We start from the raw sequence: 17,838 nt of genomic DNA on the forward strand, positions 1-17,838 counted from the left end.
CTAATGGAGAATCTGGGCAGTGACCACAGCATTCTAGCCACAGATGTCCAACTGGCGGCCACACGCACCCCAGAACGTTCAATTAAAATAACGAACTGGGACACTTTCCGGCGCAACAGAACCAAATCTGAACAACATCTGGGATGTTGGGATGTTGGGAATCTCTGGGATGCTCGAAGAGGCCTGACGAAACGATGGAAGAGGCAGAGGCACAACCGTAGGCTGAAACAAAGAATCGCCCGGATCACAGCAGAAGCTGAAGAATACGCCACCAGCCTCACTAATAGCAATTGGCACAACCTCTGCGACCGCCTTAATGGCACACTAAGTAGTTCAAAAACGTGGTCTCTCCTCAGAGCACTACTCGACCCAACGCACACAAAAACGCACACAACGAACACAGTCCGCACTATCATCCACAAAGAACAAATGAATGATGACGCGCTCCTCCAAACACTGCAACAAAGATACATTGCTACAGGCCACCGACCGGAGTACAAAGAGTATCCACACGAGGAAGAAACACAATTGGACGGCAACATTACAGAGACAGAAGTGAGGGCAGCCCTACACGGCATAAGACGAAACACGGCGCCCGGAGCAGACGGCATTCACTATGCACTGCTACGCAACCTCGACGACCAGTCCATACGGCAACTCACTGCATACTACAACGACAATTGGCAAAACGGAACGCTTCCACAGGAATGGCGACACGCCGATATCACCTTAATTCCGAAACCCGGGAAACCACTGTCCCTCCAAAATCTCAGACCCATTTCCTTGACTTCGTGTATTGGCAAACTCTTCGAGCACGTAGTGCTAAATCGCCTCCAGCCTCACCTCGAAGCGAACCAATTCTTTCCCAATACCTTATTCGGCTATCGACCAGGTCTGTCTGCGCAGGACATACTCCTACAACTTAAGGAGGATGTTGTGGATGGTCCAAGTAAAGCTCAAACAAGAGCCATTCTGGCGTTGGACCTCAAAGGAGCCTTCGATAACGTCTCACATGACCTCATTCTAAACAACCTTGCATCCTCCCGATGCGGAAAGCGCATCTATGATTATGTCCGAGCCTTTTTATCTGACCGAACAGCCACCATCGGCCTAGGTGACATTCGGTCGGACATCATAAAACTTTCCGGCAGAGGGACTCCCCAGGGTTCGGTTCTCTCACCCACCCTGTTCAATGTGGCGATGGCAAAGCTACCACCGCTCCTCAACAAACTTCCGAACGTGCAGCACGCCCTGTACGCCGATGATATTACAATCTGGGTGACCACAGGGTCAGACGGCGCCATTCAAGATGCACTACAGGAAGCCGTAAATATAGTTCAGGATTATGCAACAGCCGGAGGACTCACATGCGCAGCTGAGAAGTCGGAGCTCCTGCTTGTACTGAAAAAACGGAACAAGGCCGATATTCCACCAGCCATCACATTGCATCTCAATGGCAACGTTATTCCAAGGGTAGACAGGCTACGTGTGCTAGGACTTCACATACAACAGAACGGGAAGGCCACACATACCCTACACGTGCTCCGCCAACAAGTTACCCAAATAACGCACATGATAAAACGCATTACAAACCGCCGACAAGGACTGAAAGAAAAAGACGTACTCCGAATCATGCAAGCCCTCATAATTAGCCGATTAACCTACCACCTCCCCTATCATAATCTGACTCAGACTGAGATGCACCAGATGGACACCCTCCTCCGTGCGGCACTAAAGGCAGCGCTGGGACTACCCCAACATGCGTCTACGCAGCTCCTACTACGGCTGGGGGTGCACAACACCATCCGCGAACTAGTTGAAGGTCATCTTAACAGCCAATTGCAACGTCTGCAACGAACAATGCAAGGTTGCCACATTCTATCCCGGCTAGGATACCAAATACCAAGAACACCACAACAGGAAAACCGCACACTTCTTCCGCTTAGCATTCGCAACAAAATTCACGTGGCCCCAATTCCCCGGAATATGCACCCTGACCGTCATAAAGGTCGACGAAAGGCAAGAGCACAAGCCCTGGCTCGCCTATTTGGCGATGACAAATCAAACACTTCAGTCCTATACACCGACGTGGCCCGCTACCCACAGAAACGCGCCCTATGTCTGGTCGTACTAGATAGTGCAGACATTCTGAGAGCTTCGGCCACGCTCAACACTGTGGACAGTGGCACGGCGGAAGAGGCTGCTATTGCCCTAGCCATCGTACACGCTTCAACCATGCCGGCGCCGGATGGACCTATCACAGTGGTCACAGATTCTCAGACCGCCTGCAGGACTTTGGCACAAGGGAAGGTGACACCCTACACACACCGCATCCTTACATCATTACACCCCACAGCGTTACACAGGGTGCGTATCGTCTGGACACCTGGACACGCCTCTCTCCATGGTAATGAACGCGCTAATGCGGTAGCCCGAGAGCTCGCTAACCGGGCGCCATTGGAAGAGCTGTCCAACCCAGACGACGCACCGACAGAACCAATGACCTACACTGAAACTCTACAATATTACAGAGACACCAGGAGACACTTCCCTCCACCACATAATTCCCTTAATCGAGAAGATGCCGTCGCGTGGCGACAACTTCAAACTAATTCATTTCCCTGCCTCTTTTATCTTCACCTCTTCCACCCCACACACTATCCCTCATACTGTCCCTATTGTGGAGCAAAACCCACAGTATATCATTGCACCTGGGAATGCCCACACCCTCCGGGCTACTCCCCTATTCCTTCACCTTCCCCTTCCTCCTGGGAGACTGCGCTGACCAGCTCAGACCCGCAAGAGCAGCGACGGCTGATCCGGCGGGCACGCGGAGTGGCGCGAGCCAATGGGGCCCTGAAATAAGGGCTCCACCCTGCGAGGAAGTCGCCCAAACTGATGATAAATAAATGTTTTCTCTCTCTCTCTCTCTTTCTGAGACACTTTTATATTGTTCCTGTTCATGTAGCTTCTGTACAACACTATGCTACTCCATCTGTCAGCCCCCTTCTTGATTTTAGCTATGCCTAAACAAATTCTTTGTGGAGTTTTAGAAAGTGTCATACAGTCGCTATCACATGTGCTTTCAAGTGCCCCGACGTCACTGTAGGTTACACCAGGTATATATCTCGGAAGGAAGAATAACGTGGAAAGTACACTTTGTGACAAGCTTTTCACGTTTCTGGCCTAATAATTAGGAGCGTCGCCAATAAATACTGGACTCTCGCCCTCCCACCCCCTTTCACGCGATGGTAGGTTGATCGTAGTTGGTTTCTCCGGCGTTCTTGGTGGACCAAACAAGGTACACCTTGTTTATATTTGCAGAAAATATGGGACACAATATGTGCAATGTGTAGGTAAAGTTGGAATGATGCGGACTAATGAGTGCCTTTGCAGTAAATGCAAACAAGGAGCTCTAAAAGTGCATAATGATTAACGGACAACGCCGTTGTTATGCCGCTGCCCTGGTAGAACTGTGTGTGTGTGTGTGTGTGTGTGCGTGTGCGTGCGTGTGTGCTTGTGCGTGTGTGTGTGCGAGCGTGTGTGTGTGTGTGTGTGTGTGTGTGTGTGTGTGTGTGTGTGTGTGTGTGTGCGTGCGTGCGTGCGTGCGTGTTGTCCCCCAACACACTGACGGCTGAGGTTGTGAGAAGTCGCCAATTTTCTAGACGTACGAGCTAGCCGCGCTACCAGTTTACATATACACCTTTTTAGTAATGGCTACCCGTCTGGCCTGAACCAGACCTATATGTAATGCCGCCATGTCACCCGATCACGCAGTTTCTTTCTTTGCAGTCGAAAGTCTGCGGCGAAACGCGAAAAAAAAATACCGCAAGTGTGGTAAAAGGGAGCAACAAATACACCATGAAATTCAGTCATCTTTATAATTCACTCTTGACCGTGCACACAACGCGCAAGAATCACAACGATAGAACTTGTAGCATTATTTTAAGCTGGCGGGAAATCTGCGTTTTGGTGGACAAACACCGATAACACGCGAAGAAACGCCCTCTGTAGCCAACGCGGTAATGATAGAGGAGGCAGCTCTGTCCAGCTCAACCCTCGAGGACCAGCAAGCTCTCGTGGAAATAGCCAGGACGCGGCGGCCTTAGCCAACAGAATCCCGGAATAAGAATCCGACCGCCCTCCCCCTAACTTCCTTACATCTTTCCTGTCAATCAAACGTTTTCAACACCACCAAGACACAAATAACACTTACGCGCTGGGTCATCAGTTCGTGTTAATATCATATTACGCAATAAAACAACTTAACAATACAAGCTGAAGAGATGTTACGCGGTTTACCGCGCAAGGTATGCGCAAAAATGAACAAAACAGTTCGCAGCAAACGTTTCACGCCGAGTCAATATGGCGCCCGTAGCCCTCTAACACCAACGTGTTCATGGTGACGCGCCTGCCGTAGCTGGTCACGGAGCTGGACATACGTGGCGATGCGGTGTGAACGTGCAGGCGATAAACTTTCTCCAGGAAGCGCCGGCTGTTACGGACGTAGCGAGAGCCGACGATAAGCGACGCCAGAAATTTGGGGTGCATGGCTATACGTGGCAAAAAAAAAAAGCATTGGTCACTGCCATCCGCAACGTCGTGTCTTGTCCCGTTTCAAACAACCCTGGCTTAACCATTTACCCCAACCTTATAAGCGACCGCTGCGCACACTTCTGACCACCATTCGTACCGACGTGAGCGTACGATGCCTTCCAGCGAGCCCATCGTACATCTGAAATTATAATGTCCATCGCAAGTATCGATCGCTATCGCCCCCCACTTTTCACTATCACTATGCTTGCTAAGTGTATGCCCACAAGCCTGGCCCATATACCGGATTCCTTGACTCCGACTAGACCATCTACAAGCCGAGCCTATGTGACGTGGCACCACAAGGTCGAGCATCACGTGACAGACTACACGTAAAACCACCACGCGATGCCTCACTATAGGCCTACCTCCAAGCTTACTGCTGCACCCTCAAAACCCGCCGAACACCTATCACGCTACCCAAACCAGCGTTCATTCCCGAGCCTAATACTACAAGGTAAACCATCACGTGACAGACTACGCGTAAAACCACCAGAAGATGCCTCGCTATAGGCCTACCGCCGTCCTCACCGCTGCACTCTCTAAACGCACCGATACCACTTCGCCCACGCGTCGACAGCGACGCCTACCACCGCGTGATGCACTCCTTTGCGTCCGGTGCCGCTATGTAAAAGGGGTTCAGGAAGGTTCGAATTTTGTTGAGAAACTGCGTCCTTTCGTTGGTGCCGTTGATGTTGAACTGGTAGCACTTCGTGCTGCCCTTGAAGCGGCTGTACCTCCAGACGTCGTACTCCACTTCGTACGCGGCCACGGTGAAGTTTACGCGAAAGAAGGTCTGCTTGGCGGTGCAAACCTGTGGAGAGAAAAAAGAACAAAAACAAATTCATCTGTAACGGGCCATACTCGTTTAATATAATCAAAACTCTCCCAACTTGGCAGGTCTAAATTATAAAAAAAGATTGTTGAGAAAAAAGGAAGTCAAAGACAAAGACTAGACGACTGAAAAGGATGCCGCTGCAGCTTGTCTTCTGTTTGATTATGTATGGGCAACGTGCCGTGTCTTTGGACGTGACTGCAAAACGTTGTGAAATCAAAGCTCCTGTGACATTCTACACAGGTCTCCATCATCATCAGCCTATCTAATGTTCACTGCAGGACGAAGGCCTCTGCCTGCGATCTCCAATTACCCCTGTCCTGCGCCGGCCGATTGCCACTAGCGTGCGCGAGTTGCCTAATTTCATTACCCTACCTAGATTTCTGCCATCCTCGACTGCGCTTCCCTTCTCTTGGCACCCATTCTGTAACCATAATGGTTCACCGGTTATCTATCCTACGCATTACATGACCTGCCCATCGGCTATACCTGTTTGCTCTCTGATCCACACCACTCTCTTCCGGTCTATTAGCGTTACGCGTAACATTCTTCGTTCGATCGCTCTTTGCGCGGTCCTTAACCTGTTCTCGAGCGTGCTTTTCAGTCTCCAACTTTCTGCCCCATGTGTCAGCACCGGTATAGAATGCACTGATTGTACACCTTTCTTTTTTAATGATAATGACAAGCTTCCAGTCAGGATCTGACAATGCCTGCTGTATGCGCTCCGAACTATTTGTATTCTTCGGTAGGTTTCCTGCTCACGATCAGGGTCTTCTGTGAGTGCACAAACCATAGTCACAGACACACAACTAGTCACGAATGGTACGCACGGAGAACGACTGTTTGCCCGAGTGCGTCGCCGAACGGAACCTGAGCAGCACCGACAGTGTGTCTGTTTGTCTTATTTGTGGTGTGCCACAGTGCAGTTAGCCCCAAGACCCGGGCTTTACTAGTACGTAAACGTAAGTAACGTGTTAGTGGTGAGGACTAGACGTGCATTTGCAGTGGCGTAGAGTGTAGTACGTGCGCGAATCGATAATAAATGCATTACGCAAACAAAAAGGCTTTTTGTTTATTTTACAGCGAAGCTGTTAGCCTCTAGTTGGTCGGCATCCTTTCGTGGGCTCGTTCTGCACGTACTCACCCTAAAAGTGTACCGCCGCCTAGCGTCCGCGGCCGCTGGGACAGACCTCAAATGAGGCAGCTGGAAAAGTGCTTTGTCTTTGAGTTCTCGCGTAAAAAAAAATAGTTTTCTCGCAAATTCGAATTACAATAGTCATAATTCGCCTATATGAAGCTGTATGAACGAAAGGCTATCACGACAGGCAAACGGCGAACTTAGAACGCGTTTTCTCAGCGCAAGAGCTTCACAACCATCCTCTTTTCTTTTTCTGCTTTTATTTTACGACTCCAGGTGGTGTGTAAGTCGTACTTTCCGAATGGTCTGACGCAATTTACTTCGGAAAGAATTCTGTTAGTTCAATATAGGCACTTGCATTTGACGGAGGGCATAGAAGAATAATTTGGACGTATACGCTGCACTTCCGAGCACGTGCGTCCGCAAGTGACGTACTACGTGCGTCACTCGTGGGGAAGGGGGGGGGATGGCGCTTGCGTAGAGTCGTCTGTAAAGTCCGGCAACAGCTTCGCTGTACCTCCTACACTTTCACGGGGCGGAATGAAGGCGGATTGTTTTATTTCGGCTCACTGCTAGTCTCAGAGGAGACCTTATAAGCAGGAGTGCATGTAGATACGAGTTAACACACACGTGGTAACATGCGTTAGACAAGTGCATGTGCGGAACAACTAGACGGCACAAATGGATCCCCGGTGTAAGCGCGGTTGAAAAGGCGCAGAAAATTGGACGCAAACGGCCCGTTTCCCGCCTGCACTTCGTCACGATCGGTAGAAAAAGAAATAGTGCGGTTCACACACAGCAGAGTACCACATGCGGTGTGGCGCCAAAGTCAATCGCGATGGGTGCTTAGACTTGCAAGCGCCACAGCTAAGATCCAAGTGATTTTCTATTTCTTTTTTATTGGACTCATTGGTTGTACGTTAACTCTGCTATGACTTAGTTGACTTTTCACATGTCCGCGTAAAGCAAATGAAAATGCCATCCGTATACACTGTACAAAGCTGTCGAAACGATTTGCTTTCGCATCACCTACACGTCCCATCCTTATGCCCATAGCTAGGGCGGATGTCAGCTGACCGTATATTACGGTGATTTCACGGATCACGATCTGTCTATCGCTAGTTATCTGTCTATCTGTCTAGTTGCACAGCTTGAAGAAAGCAGGTGTTCAAACGCATGCCCAATCAACACGGATCTTAAGCTAGGCTAGCAAACACACGCTCGACGTTTATTTAATCTATAAGCACCTTACAGAGCCCTCGTACGTGGGGCGTTGTGTAAGGGCGTCGGTGCAGTGCATACATATATAAAGATAACTATACGCTAACACCTTACCGAAGTAAGGTGTTAACGAAGTAACAAGTAACGAAGTAACAATGAGGTGACATTTGAGGTGACAATGACGTGACATTTGTGTTTTTTTGTAGGTTTTGTGTTTTATGAGGTGAGGTTTTTTAGTGTTTCGATTGTGGTATGTCGACATGCTTAGCGCTTGCCGCAGTATCCTCGGGCGCTCTACGTGTCATAATAGATGATTGAGACAAGGGTGTTCAAGAATCGAAACGTATTTTTTTTTTCACGGGTTTAAGAAAGTACCTTGGTGCACCTAAAAAGCACTTTCGAATCTTCACGTGCCAAAGCAACTCATTCACTGTTGTTTGCTGCACCTCACCCCCCCCCCCCCCCCTTCTCAGTAAATTCAGGACCCTTAGGTTATATAAATAAATAAATAAATAAATAAATAAATAAATAAATAAATAGATAAAATAATAAATAAATAAATAAACAAAAAATAAAAAAATAAATTGTGACATAAATGGCGTCCTACCTTTGCCTTCATGCCTGTCACAGTGTCGAAGACTAGCGTGCGTCCAAGCTTCTTGTCGTATCCGATTCTCACGAAGTAGTTAGGGTCGTATCTCGAGTTGTTGCGGATGGTCGCAGAAACGTTGCAAGCCTTTGGGTGCGTTGACAGAGGCGGGGAAGAATGCAAGAACTTGTTGAGTACGTGAGGTAGCCGCAGAGCCCAAGTGGGCAATTGGGTAGCGTATAAAAGCAAAAGTGCCTGCAGTTGTCGTAATCCTAATTCGCCTATATGAAGCTATATGAACCGATCGCGGAAGCCTAACGGCGATCTTGGAATAATACGTTTTTACAACGCAGGAGATTCATAAATTTCGGCTTTTCTTTTTGTCTGCTTTTATTTCATGTTTTAGCATTACCTTGCTTACTTTTCTCGAAGAAACGTGTTTCTGACAGACTTTGCAAGAGACGAAATTCTTTTTTTTTTCGTAACTGCGTTTTTTTGTACATCTTCCATTCTTCTGTAATTATTGTGACCTGCGTGTTTATTTTTCAGTTCCTACTTGCTCACTGTATGCCTTGCAATTGTGCTTTCATCTTCACCGCCTGACATGTTGCTCTTTCTTTCTTCTTTTAGTTCCCTTGTTCTTATTTTCAACTTCCTCTTCTATGCCCTCCTTCTCAAGGAGTAGGCAAGCATCTGTGCGCTTCTCGGTGACACTTGCTCACAGCTTGCTCCTTCCCCATTTCTCTCTGTATGTGTGTACGGTGTTTTTCATATCACGTAACAACAATGAGAATATTTCACTTTATTCCTGAATATTTACCCGTTTAGCGCTTCTTTGTGTGCGTGCACGTTATTTGACCTCGGCACGCAAGTGGTAAAAAAAGATATGTCAAAAAATATCTACTTAGTGATATGTTCCACTGCGCTGACATGCGTAGAGAAATTGAACTGGAAAATATTTCCACCGTGCCCCTGGCCGTAAGACCGACGCGTCGCTAAGGCACTGCGTACACCGCAATGGTTACTCGCCGTTGCAGTGTATATACTTATGTACACAACATTTGACTTTTTTTTCTTGCTCTGTATATCGCATGAGTATTGACAGGTGCCCGCCACCATATATTATGCCTTTAGTCCCAGGCTCGTAGGCATACCGGTAGTCTAAAGTAAATGAAAAAAAAAAATTAAAATCGAATTGAATTTTACATGCTGTGCGCTATATAGCATTTCACCTGTTAAATTTGCAGGCAACCAGACGGCTAACTACCTTTTATCAGCCATTCATTCGCCTTTAGCCTTTGCACCCGGGATAGCGTATGTATACCAAATATTTCATCCAATAACTAACTAACCAACTGACTTCCCAACCATCTAACTACACAAACCGACTAACTAGCTACCTAACTAGCAAACTAGCTAAGCACAATCTGGGATGCAAATTGCGTTGGCGACGCGGTACGTCTGCAGGAAGAACAGCAACAACCCGTTAATCTGTTGTAGCTCGAGGTTAGCACTCGTCTCCAGTGGCGACTTGATTTTTGGAAAGATGGAGCGAGTGGCAGAGCTCACTTTGCCGGGGCTGATGTCCGGAGGCACGCCCGGGTCCACGCACGGGTTGAAAAGGCCGAAGTTGCCGATGGCCGCGACGTTCGGGTCAAGCTGGCTCGGCCGATACCAACGCGCCCTCATCGTGAACGAGAGGGAGAGCGTGGACCTTATGCCCTTGTCCCACATCATCTGAAGCAGCCTGCCAGAGTCGTTCTGAGCGACGAGGGCAGAGACGAGAGAGAGAGAAATAAAATCGACTAGTGGTTCTTTAATGTAAAGAACGGTTTCAATATAGATACACACACGCACATATATATATATATATATATATATATATATATATATATATATATATATATATATATATATATATATATATATATATATAGTTTAAGCACGCAATATATGCTAGATAAGTCAAGGTGCTCTCAGAAGTGCACTTTAATTAGGTGAACCAACCAAAAAAAAAAGAAAGGGTCAACCGAAGCGTTGACGCTAAAGAAGACCAGGTCTATGTACGTGCTGATTAAAATGGTTCTATTTTTACATGTTTATAATGTACCTCTCTATTCTGTCTCTTTCAGCTCCATGGTTCAGTCATTTCGTATCGTATTTGTATCGTACTTTGCGCTCAATTATGCGGACCTCGTCTTTTCTTTGGTCAACACTTGGTTGACCCTTTCTTTTTTTTTTAAAGCAAGATGCCACGCAGGCTGATCCCGGAAATGGTGCTGTCTGCGGTGAAATATAGTTAATTTTGTGGTATATTGGCGCTAAATACGCATGTGCCGTTAATTTTACCTACTCTGTGACTAATTCTCGCTTGTCTCGTTGAGACCTGCGTTTGGTCACCTTTTGCAACTCACTACGACACCGTAGAGGTGCGAAAATGCCGTTATCTCCGCATGTGTTTCCAAGATACCCACATCCGAGATACGCTAACCCGTGTCATGTCGGCAAACAAGATCCCGTCTTCAAAAACAAGGGTAAGGCGAAAGCGTCAGTGCGCTCCCAGCGTCTCGACATGAGGATTTGTGGTCTTAGGGATGAAATAGTAGATGGCATAGAATGAGGAATTGACTCCCGTCTTGCTAAATGCATATGCTCTCGTTGAGACGATGGAGAGAGCTTGTCCGTGAAGGCGATACGTTTGCGGAATATCGGAATACTGCTGTCCTCGATTTAAGCAGCAGCTATAGTGACGTAATTTGGGGATGTTTAATTTAATCAGAACGTACAACACTATCCAACAAAATGGTCATCATTGCATATTAAATTATTCACCGATTTGAAATGAAAAAATACCATTATTGTATCCGAACAAAGCAGATACAAAAGCCAGTAACAAGAACAGCTACGATTAACAGAATTCAACGTGTACTGTCGACAGGTTGAGCAGGCCACCGGCGCATGACTGATCAGCACCGTTGTTTATACTGATGTACCTGCCGCAACAGAGAAGCAAAGATTAGTGCTGCCGTCTTTCGTGTATTCGTGTTTTGCTCCTGCCTCTCTCGTTTCCGATCGTATCTCGAAAATTACTTTGCATCTACTTTTCCCACATGAACCTACATGATACGGCTAACAGCTCGTATTCTTAAGAAGTCGATGGCTTCTGGCTTGGCTTACTAGAGTGAACGGAGCTTGGAAAGTCTCGAAAACTGTTGATACGATGTAGAGATCACTTTAGTGTAGAATGAGCTGTCTGACGCTCCGAATCGTACGTGCAAATAAGTGAGAGGACAACTTTTCTGAAGATACGTGTGGTAGTACAGGTCGAGTTTTGCGCTATGTAAACGCTAAACCAATGTTTCCCAACCTAGAGAGTCTTTAATAGCAATTGTACTTAACTATGGGTTGCAGTTACTCGTCACAAAACGGGCAGCGTGATTCAGGGCTAGCTCTAATGCGGCAGTTCAAGAAGTGTGAGGATCCCAAGAAGGGCAGGCATTATTTAGCATGGGACGCACGTTATTAAACATAAAGTAGCTCTTTAATAATAGTGGTGCTTAATGAAAAATTCACCGACGATTACCATACTCCGTAATGTGAAACTAGAGTGCAGCCTTATGCGTGTTTTAATTTCGTGATATATTGGCTGGCGCTAACAATCTCTCTCATGCCGCACGTTACAAACGGAGGCAAGTGTGGCGCGACTTCCTCGCTAATCGGGAGATCGGGACAAGCACCACGTGGGTGACGCGTTGGCGCGACCAACAGCAGCCGCCGCAGGCAGACTTCCACTCATCCAGCGCTTTTTTTCCGTATGTGGTGTTGGTGGCGTCATCGGCAAACAGGCGCCGCGCGCTACTCTGGTGCCATCTTGTAGCCATCGTCGCAGCAGAGTCCGTCTTGCGCGGCACTACACTTGTCTTCTCACTCTTTCGCCATACCCTCCTACTCCGCTTTCCACCTCATGATTCCGCTGCACCCTCCTCCACCGCTTTCCTTCTCGCGCTCTTCTCGTTGAACCCCCACTGCTCTCCGCGTTTTCTCGGTTACGAGGGACGCCGACGCCGCCGATCGCAGCAGGAACGTGCGCATATTAGCTGCGCTCTAAAATTACGTTTAATAAAGTTAACAGTGTTAAAAGCTTGCGATGTGTTCCACGTGCTCTACCCACGTTCCATCTTCTGAGAAGTATACGCCATAATATACTTGTAGTTTCACTCTGTCCTAAGTGACACATTGGAATGCTCTCTCACCTGACAGTGGGTTGCACTATCAAGCCGCCACCTACAAAAAGTACATTGATGAATGTTTCTTGTGATAAAAGTCTCATCGCTCATATAATGCCCGTTAAGTGGGTCAATTGAAGGGCAAACCAAAAACACAGACACAAATAACTTCTTGACGTTAACGAATTCACTGGATTAGAGAGCGTTTTCAAGAAAAAGCTAATATAGTGACACAGAGGACATTAAAGAAGCTTGTCCCTCGCACACCAACTTATGCATAACAGGTCACAGTATTGGTCTGGTGCGATTAAGGCCAAGTTGCATAACGCAGACGTCTTTATGGATGGATGGATGGGTGGAATGAGCATCCCCTTTGGAAAGGGGTGGTAAGTTGCGCCACCAAGCTCTTGCTGTTATACTGCCTAATGTCCTACCTAGGTTAAACAATAAAAAAGATGAGAGAGAGAGAAATTTATTTACAGAAAGGCAGACAGGTCGGCCTGAGCTACAACTTGCTCTAGCCTGCTAGTCTACTCTGGGGAAAAGGGACGGGGAGGGAAAGGGCTGAGGAATGATGGTGTTATAAGGAAGAGATGCATATATGCAAATTCACAGAGTTGTGGTATCTCTAAAGCCATGCGTCCAGCACAGTGCCTTGGAGAATAGCTATAGCGGCTCTTGTTACCAGGGCTACACTGGTTGCATTTGGCCAAGGACCTAAAAGAAACTCGTCCGATAGCGGTCTCTCATGGATATTTGCTATAGAAGAGACAAGTTGCTGTCTTTCTTGCGCGTACGCGGCACACACGCAGAATATATGTTCAAGTGTTTCTGCCACCAAAAAGCATTCAGTTTGGGCTAGTATCACAGGCACCTATCATATTTCTATAACGGTTGGTGAATGCGACACCAAGGCGAATCCGGTGCACCATGCTCGTGTGGCTTCTTTTGAACTTGTGAGGCATACGAAATCTCATTTTTTCTTGGTCCCATTTGTGTAATCGCTTGTGTCGTCGATCTGATTGGGTCGAGTGTTCCAACGTAGAGTTGCGGTTTACGCGACGAAGTAGGGCGTTTGTATCTGTTCGTGAGGACGGAATGCGTACTGCACAAGCATTACCCAAAGCAGTTTTCGCTTCAGCGTCTGCCTGTTCGTTCCCCTTCACGCCACAGTGGGAGGGTATCCACTGAAAGGTGGCATTGTGGCCATTTCTAGTTGCGTGGTCGAGACTTTCTGTAATTTCTATAGCCACAGAATAATACGGACCCCGTCTGAGGACACAGTCAATCGTTTGAAGAGCTGGCTTGCAATCGCAGAATATCGTCCATTCGTCAGGAGGCTCCTCCGAGAGAAATCAAAGTGTCTCCCGGAAAACAACAAGTTCTGCGGCAGTTGATGTTGAGCTATGGTCTAGTTTAAACCGCCGAACGATGATCATATGCGGAATGACGAAGCCTGCAGTGGAGGCATATGGTGTGACAGAGCCATCGGTATACTTGTGTGCAGTATCTCCGTACTCTGTAGAAATGTGCAACAGGGTGAGTTGCCTGATGCAACGAATAGCTTTAGTAATTCCAGGGATCTGCAATGTAACGACAGGTTTAGGCAGAACCCATGGTGGCATATAAAAAAGATAACAAACGCTATAAACTACCCCAACCAAATTTTCTGAACCCCTATTTGAAACTGTGGTTTCGTACGTCTCCGTTTTTTGTCGTTTCCCTACTTTTCTTCCACCAATCCTTCAATCGTCTCTTACTAATACCTATTGCGAATGTGTTTACTTTTCAACTGCTGTCGCTGAACCCAAGTGCTTCAAAGACGCCAGTGGCCCCTAAATCGACCGCTGGGTAGACGTCTTCACATTCTAATAATACATGCCCCATAATCTCCCTAGCTTTACCGCAGCAAGCACATGCTTCTTCCGTCTTATATCTCGCTTTATAAGTGCGTGTTCTAAGGCGTCCCGATCTCACTTCGAAAAGTAATGAGCTTCCCTTTGAGTTACCACAAATTGTTTCTTTCCTGATTTCATTTTTTCCTCTTCAGTAGTTACTCATGGCAGGTTTCTTTACCGTTGCCGCCACCCATGAGATTATTTCAGTCTCTCCTCATTTCCGCTTGAACTTCTTTGTTTCTGTGTTGCTCACCTTGCAGGCCACGTACTTGCTGGTAAGCTTCCTAGTTATTTTCCTCCAATGTGAATCAATGTTTTTCCTGTGCAGATACCTGAACACTTTCCCAGCCCATTTACTTTCTTCTATGTTCCTCAGCCGCTCTTCATACTCAACTTTACTGCGAGCTTCCCTCACTTCAAAACTAGTCCAGCTCATATAACCCTGCGCAGATTCATTTGCAGGTGTCCCCTGTGAGCGCCCGATGCGAGGCGACCCACTGACCTTTGGTCCCCGTTGAGTCCCGATCGTACCCCTGATTTAAAGCAAACTACTGATATCCAAAAGTAAGTCCAGGAACCATTTCACCTTTCCACATACCATAATGAAGCACTCTGTGCTTCATTATGGCTGCATTTCTCTTCCCCTTCACTGTTGTTTCTTCCTGTGTTTCCATATATCTATTGCCTTCGTTTATGCATATACCGAGGCATTTATATTCTGTTACCCGAGGTATTTCCTGACCCTGTATCTCCACTGTCTGTTTACGGTTTTCATTGAGTACCATAACACCTGATTTTCTAACACTAAATTTCAAACCTAAATTGTTGCCTTCCTGCCCACAGATATTAGCCAGACCTTGCAAATCACTTTGCTTATTAGCTAGCAACACAATGGCGTCCGCATAAGATAAACCTGGGAGCTGCTGCTCTATCACTGTACCCGCCTGTTTGTCTGAGAAATTAAACCCGATATTACTTCCTTCTAGCGCCCTCTCCATCCTCACCATGTACATGATAAACAGCAGCGGAGATAAAGGGCACCCCTGCCTGAGTCCCTTGTTGGTATGAACTTTGTCCTCGCTCCTCATCCTTTCCGATTGAGCGCAAATGGTATTTTCTAGGTAAGTCTCTCTCAAAAGCTGTACACAACAGTCACCTAAGCCTTCCCCTTCCAGAATATCCCAAAAGATGTTGCGGTCTACGTTGTCGTTGGCTCCTGTGATGTTTAAAAAGGCTACATATAAAGGTCTGCTTTCTACTTTTGATATTTCGATACACTGAGTAAGAACAAATAGGTTATCTAAACGCCTACCTATTGTGAAGCCATTCTGAAGTACTCCCAATATGCCACTATTCTATGCCTATGCTTGAAGCTTTAATTTGATTGCCTGCATTGCTACCCCGTATATTGCCGATGTAATGGTCAACGGTCTATACGAATGAATTCTATCTTTCTGCCCCTTACCTTTATAAATTAAATTCATTCTACTTTGTTAACAACTGTCTGGTACTCGTCAATCTTTTAATGTTTTTTGCCACTGCTTTCACTAGAGCTTCCTTACTTTTTGGTCCTAGTTCATTAGTCAGCTAACGCGAACCTCGTCTAGCCCCGTGGCTGTGCGCTTAGGAATTTTCTCTTCCGCTTTCTTCCAGTGGAAATTTGTCAGCACCAGCTCCTTTTCTATTGGGGTCTCTCTTATGCTCTTTTTTTCTTCAAATACAACCTTGTCATTGCCTTAGAAAGATTCGGCTGCGATTTTTCAAATGTAATTGATTGCGGCTTCTCCTTCGAGTCTGTTTTCATCTTCGTCTAGGATATGTTGTTGTATTGTTGTTGACTTCTTGCCTAATAGTTTTATGTGGTTCCAAGATATTCGAGGTGCGCCCTTCTTTTTCTCACGTATTTCTGACAACGAACATTCACTTGCGCTTTTTAATTTTGTTGGCACCAGTATTTGAACGATAGACTTTTTCTCCCGGTATATTTCCCATTTACTGGTTACTTGATCCTGCGGCAACTGCGTCTTCTTTGCCTGCCTGTGCTCTCGAGACGCTTTCTGTCGTTTCTGTCGTCATCAGACAGTAATCGATGTCGATTGCCGGTTTCCCAGTTCCCACATCATCTGCCCTTCACACTTAGACCCTGTGTTCACGATAACGAGGTTATGTTGTTTACAAAGATCTAGCATTGACTTCCCGTTGCTGTCGGTATAGCCATCTGAATCCTGTATGTGGGCGTTCATGTCGCCTAACAGAACAATTTCAGCACCATTCCCGAAACCCTTAATATCAGCGCTTGTGCATTCCACTAACTCTTTATTCTTCCCTGTTCAATTATTTGCGGTCCACAAATACGTAACACCCAGCCAAGTTTTTCTCCCATTCACTGTACCTGATAACGAAAGATGCTCTTGACATTTTCAATTTACTCTTTTCCATTTGGCTCCCTCATGGATGAGCATTCCGACTCCCCCTCCTTTGCTTTCCGATTCAGTTCTGTTGCACCTTTCCCAAACATAATTTTCAATAACTGGCGGCTCGTATGAGTCTCTAAGGTGCGTTTCTGCAAGGTATATACCCCTATTTGTTCTCTATGTAGGTGCCGCCACCTAGTGACTCCGCGTTCAACGAAAGAGCTCAGAACCGGTGCTCCCGATGCTAAAGGGGCCCGCGTCACCCGATTTCAGAGGACATGGGCGAATACTATATAACAAAATGGGCTCCAATAACGCTGTGAAGGTGGTCGGCAGGCGAAGCTGTGTTGTAACCTGATCCGATAGACCAGTATGATGTAACCTTGAACTCGTTCCTGCCAAGCCTGGGTGCGCGACGCAGTTTCTAATGTAAAATGTAGAAGTATCACTTACCACGGACTGGAAGTAGCGCGCCGTTACGTTTGCGGGGAAATTGTATATCGAGGTAGGCATAATGCGGCATTCCGGCAGGGTGTGATCGCTGATGGAGAGGTGGCTTATGGCAATGAATATGTGCGGAGTGAATACGGTCCTGCGAAGAAAGCATGAAGAAGAACATAAAGCTTCACTTATTATCGAACGGTTTTCATAGAGCCTTCTCAGAGCCGGCAAAATTATAGTGCTGCGACACCTTTGAAAGTTCATTGTTATCGTCAACCAGTCTGTTGCAATTGTCAGAAAAAGTACTTGTTTCATCAGATTGCATGGATGCATATACTTGCATCAGAACCTACACGTATATAGGTAGAGTACATTTTTTTACAGCGAAGCCGTATATGGCTGGCCGATTCATCCGTCCGTCTGTCGCCTGTATGCCGAAAACTCCTCCTGTGCAACCCCATGCGCATGCGCGAAAAAATAAGA

The 17,838-nt window shown here is 46.7% G+C and overlaps 1 protein-coding gene across 4 annotated transcripts in view; it reads right to left on the reverse strand.

Annotated features, from left to right (window-relative positions):
- Positions 1-4,217: 4,217 nt before the first annotated feature.
- Positions 4,218-17,838, reverse strand: part of LOC135921776 (uncharacterized) — a 67,531-nt gene continuing 53,910 nt past the window's right edge. For 2 of the 4 annotated variants that reach the window (XM_065456079.2, XM_070523494.1), the window contains 4 exons: positions 17,368-17,506; positions 9,946-10,137; positions 8,395-8,523; positions 4,218-5,407 (listed from right to left, as the gene is read on the reverse strand). In XM_065456079.2, coding sequence (XP_065312151.2) covers positions 5,180-5,407; positions 8,395-8,523; positions 9,946-10,137; positions 17,368-17,506 — 688 coding nt within the window. In that variant the 3' untranslated portion in view covers positions 4,218-5,179. Of the gene's footprint in view, positions 5,408-8,394; positions 8,524-9,859; positions 10,138-17,367; positions 17,507-17,838 lie in introns of all 4 variants that reach the window. The other 2 variants (XR_010570617.2, XM_065456080.2) reach the window with 2 other exon arrangements.

This window comes from Dermacentor albipictus, chromosome 8 (assembly GCF_038994185.2).
Source record: "Dermacentor albipictus isolate Rhodes 1998 colony chromosome 8, USDA_Dalb.pri_finalv2, whole genome shotgun sequence".
Lineage (NCBI taxonomy): Eukaryota > Metazoa > Arthropoda > Arachnida > Ixodida > Ixodidae > Dermacentor > Dermacentor albipictus.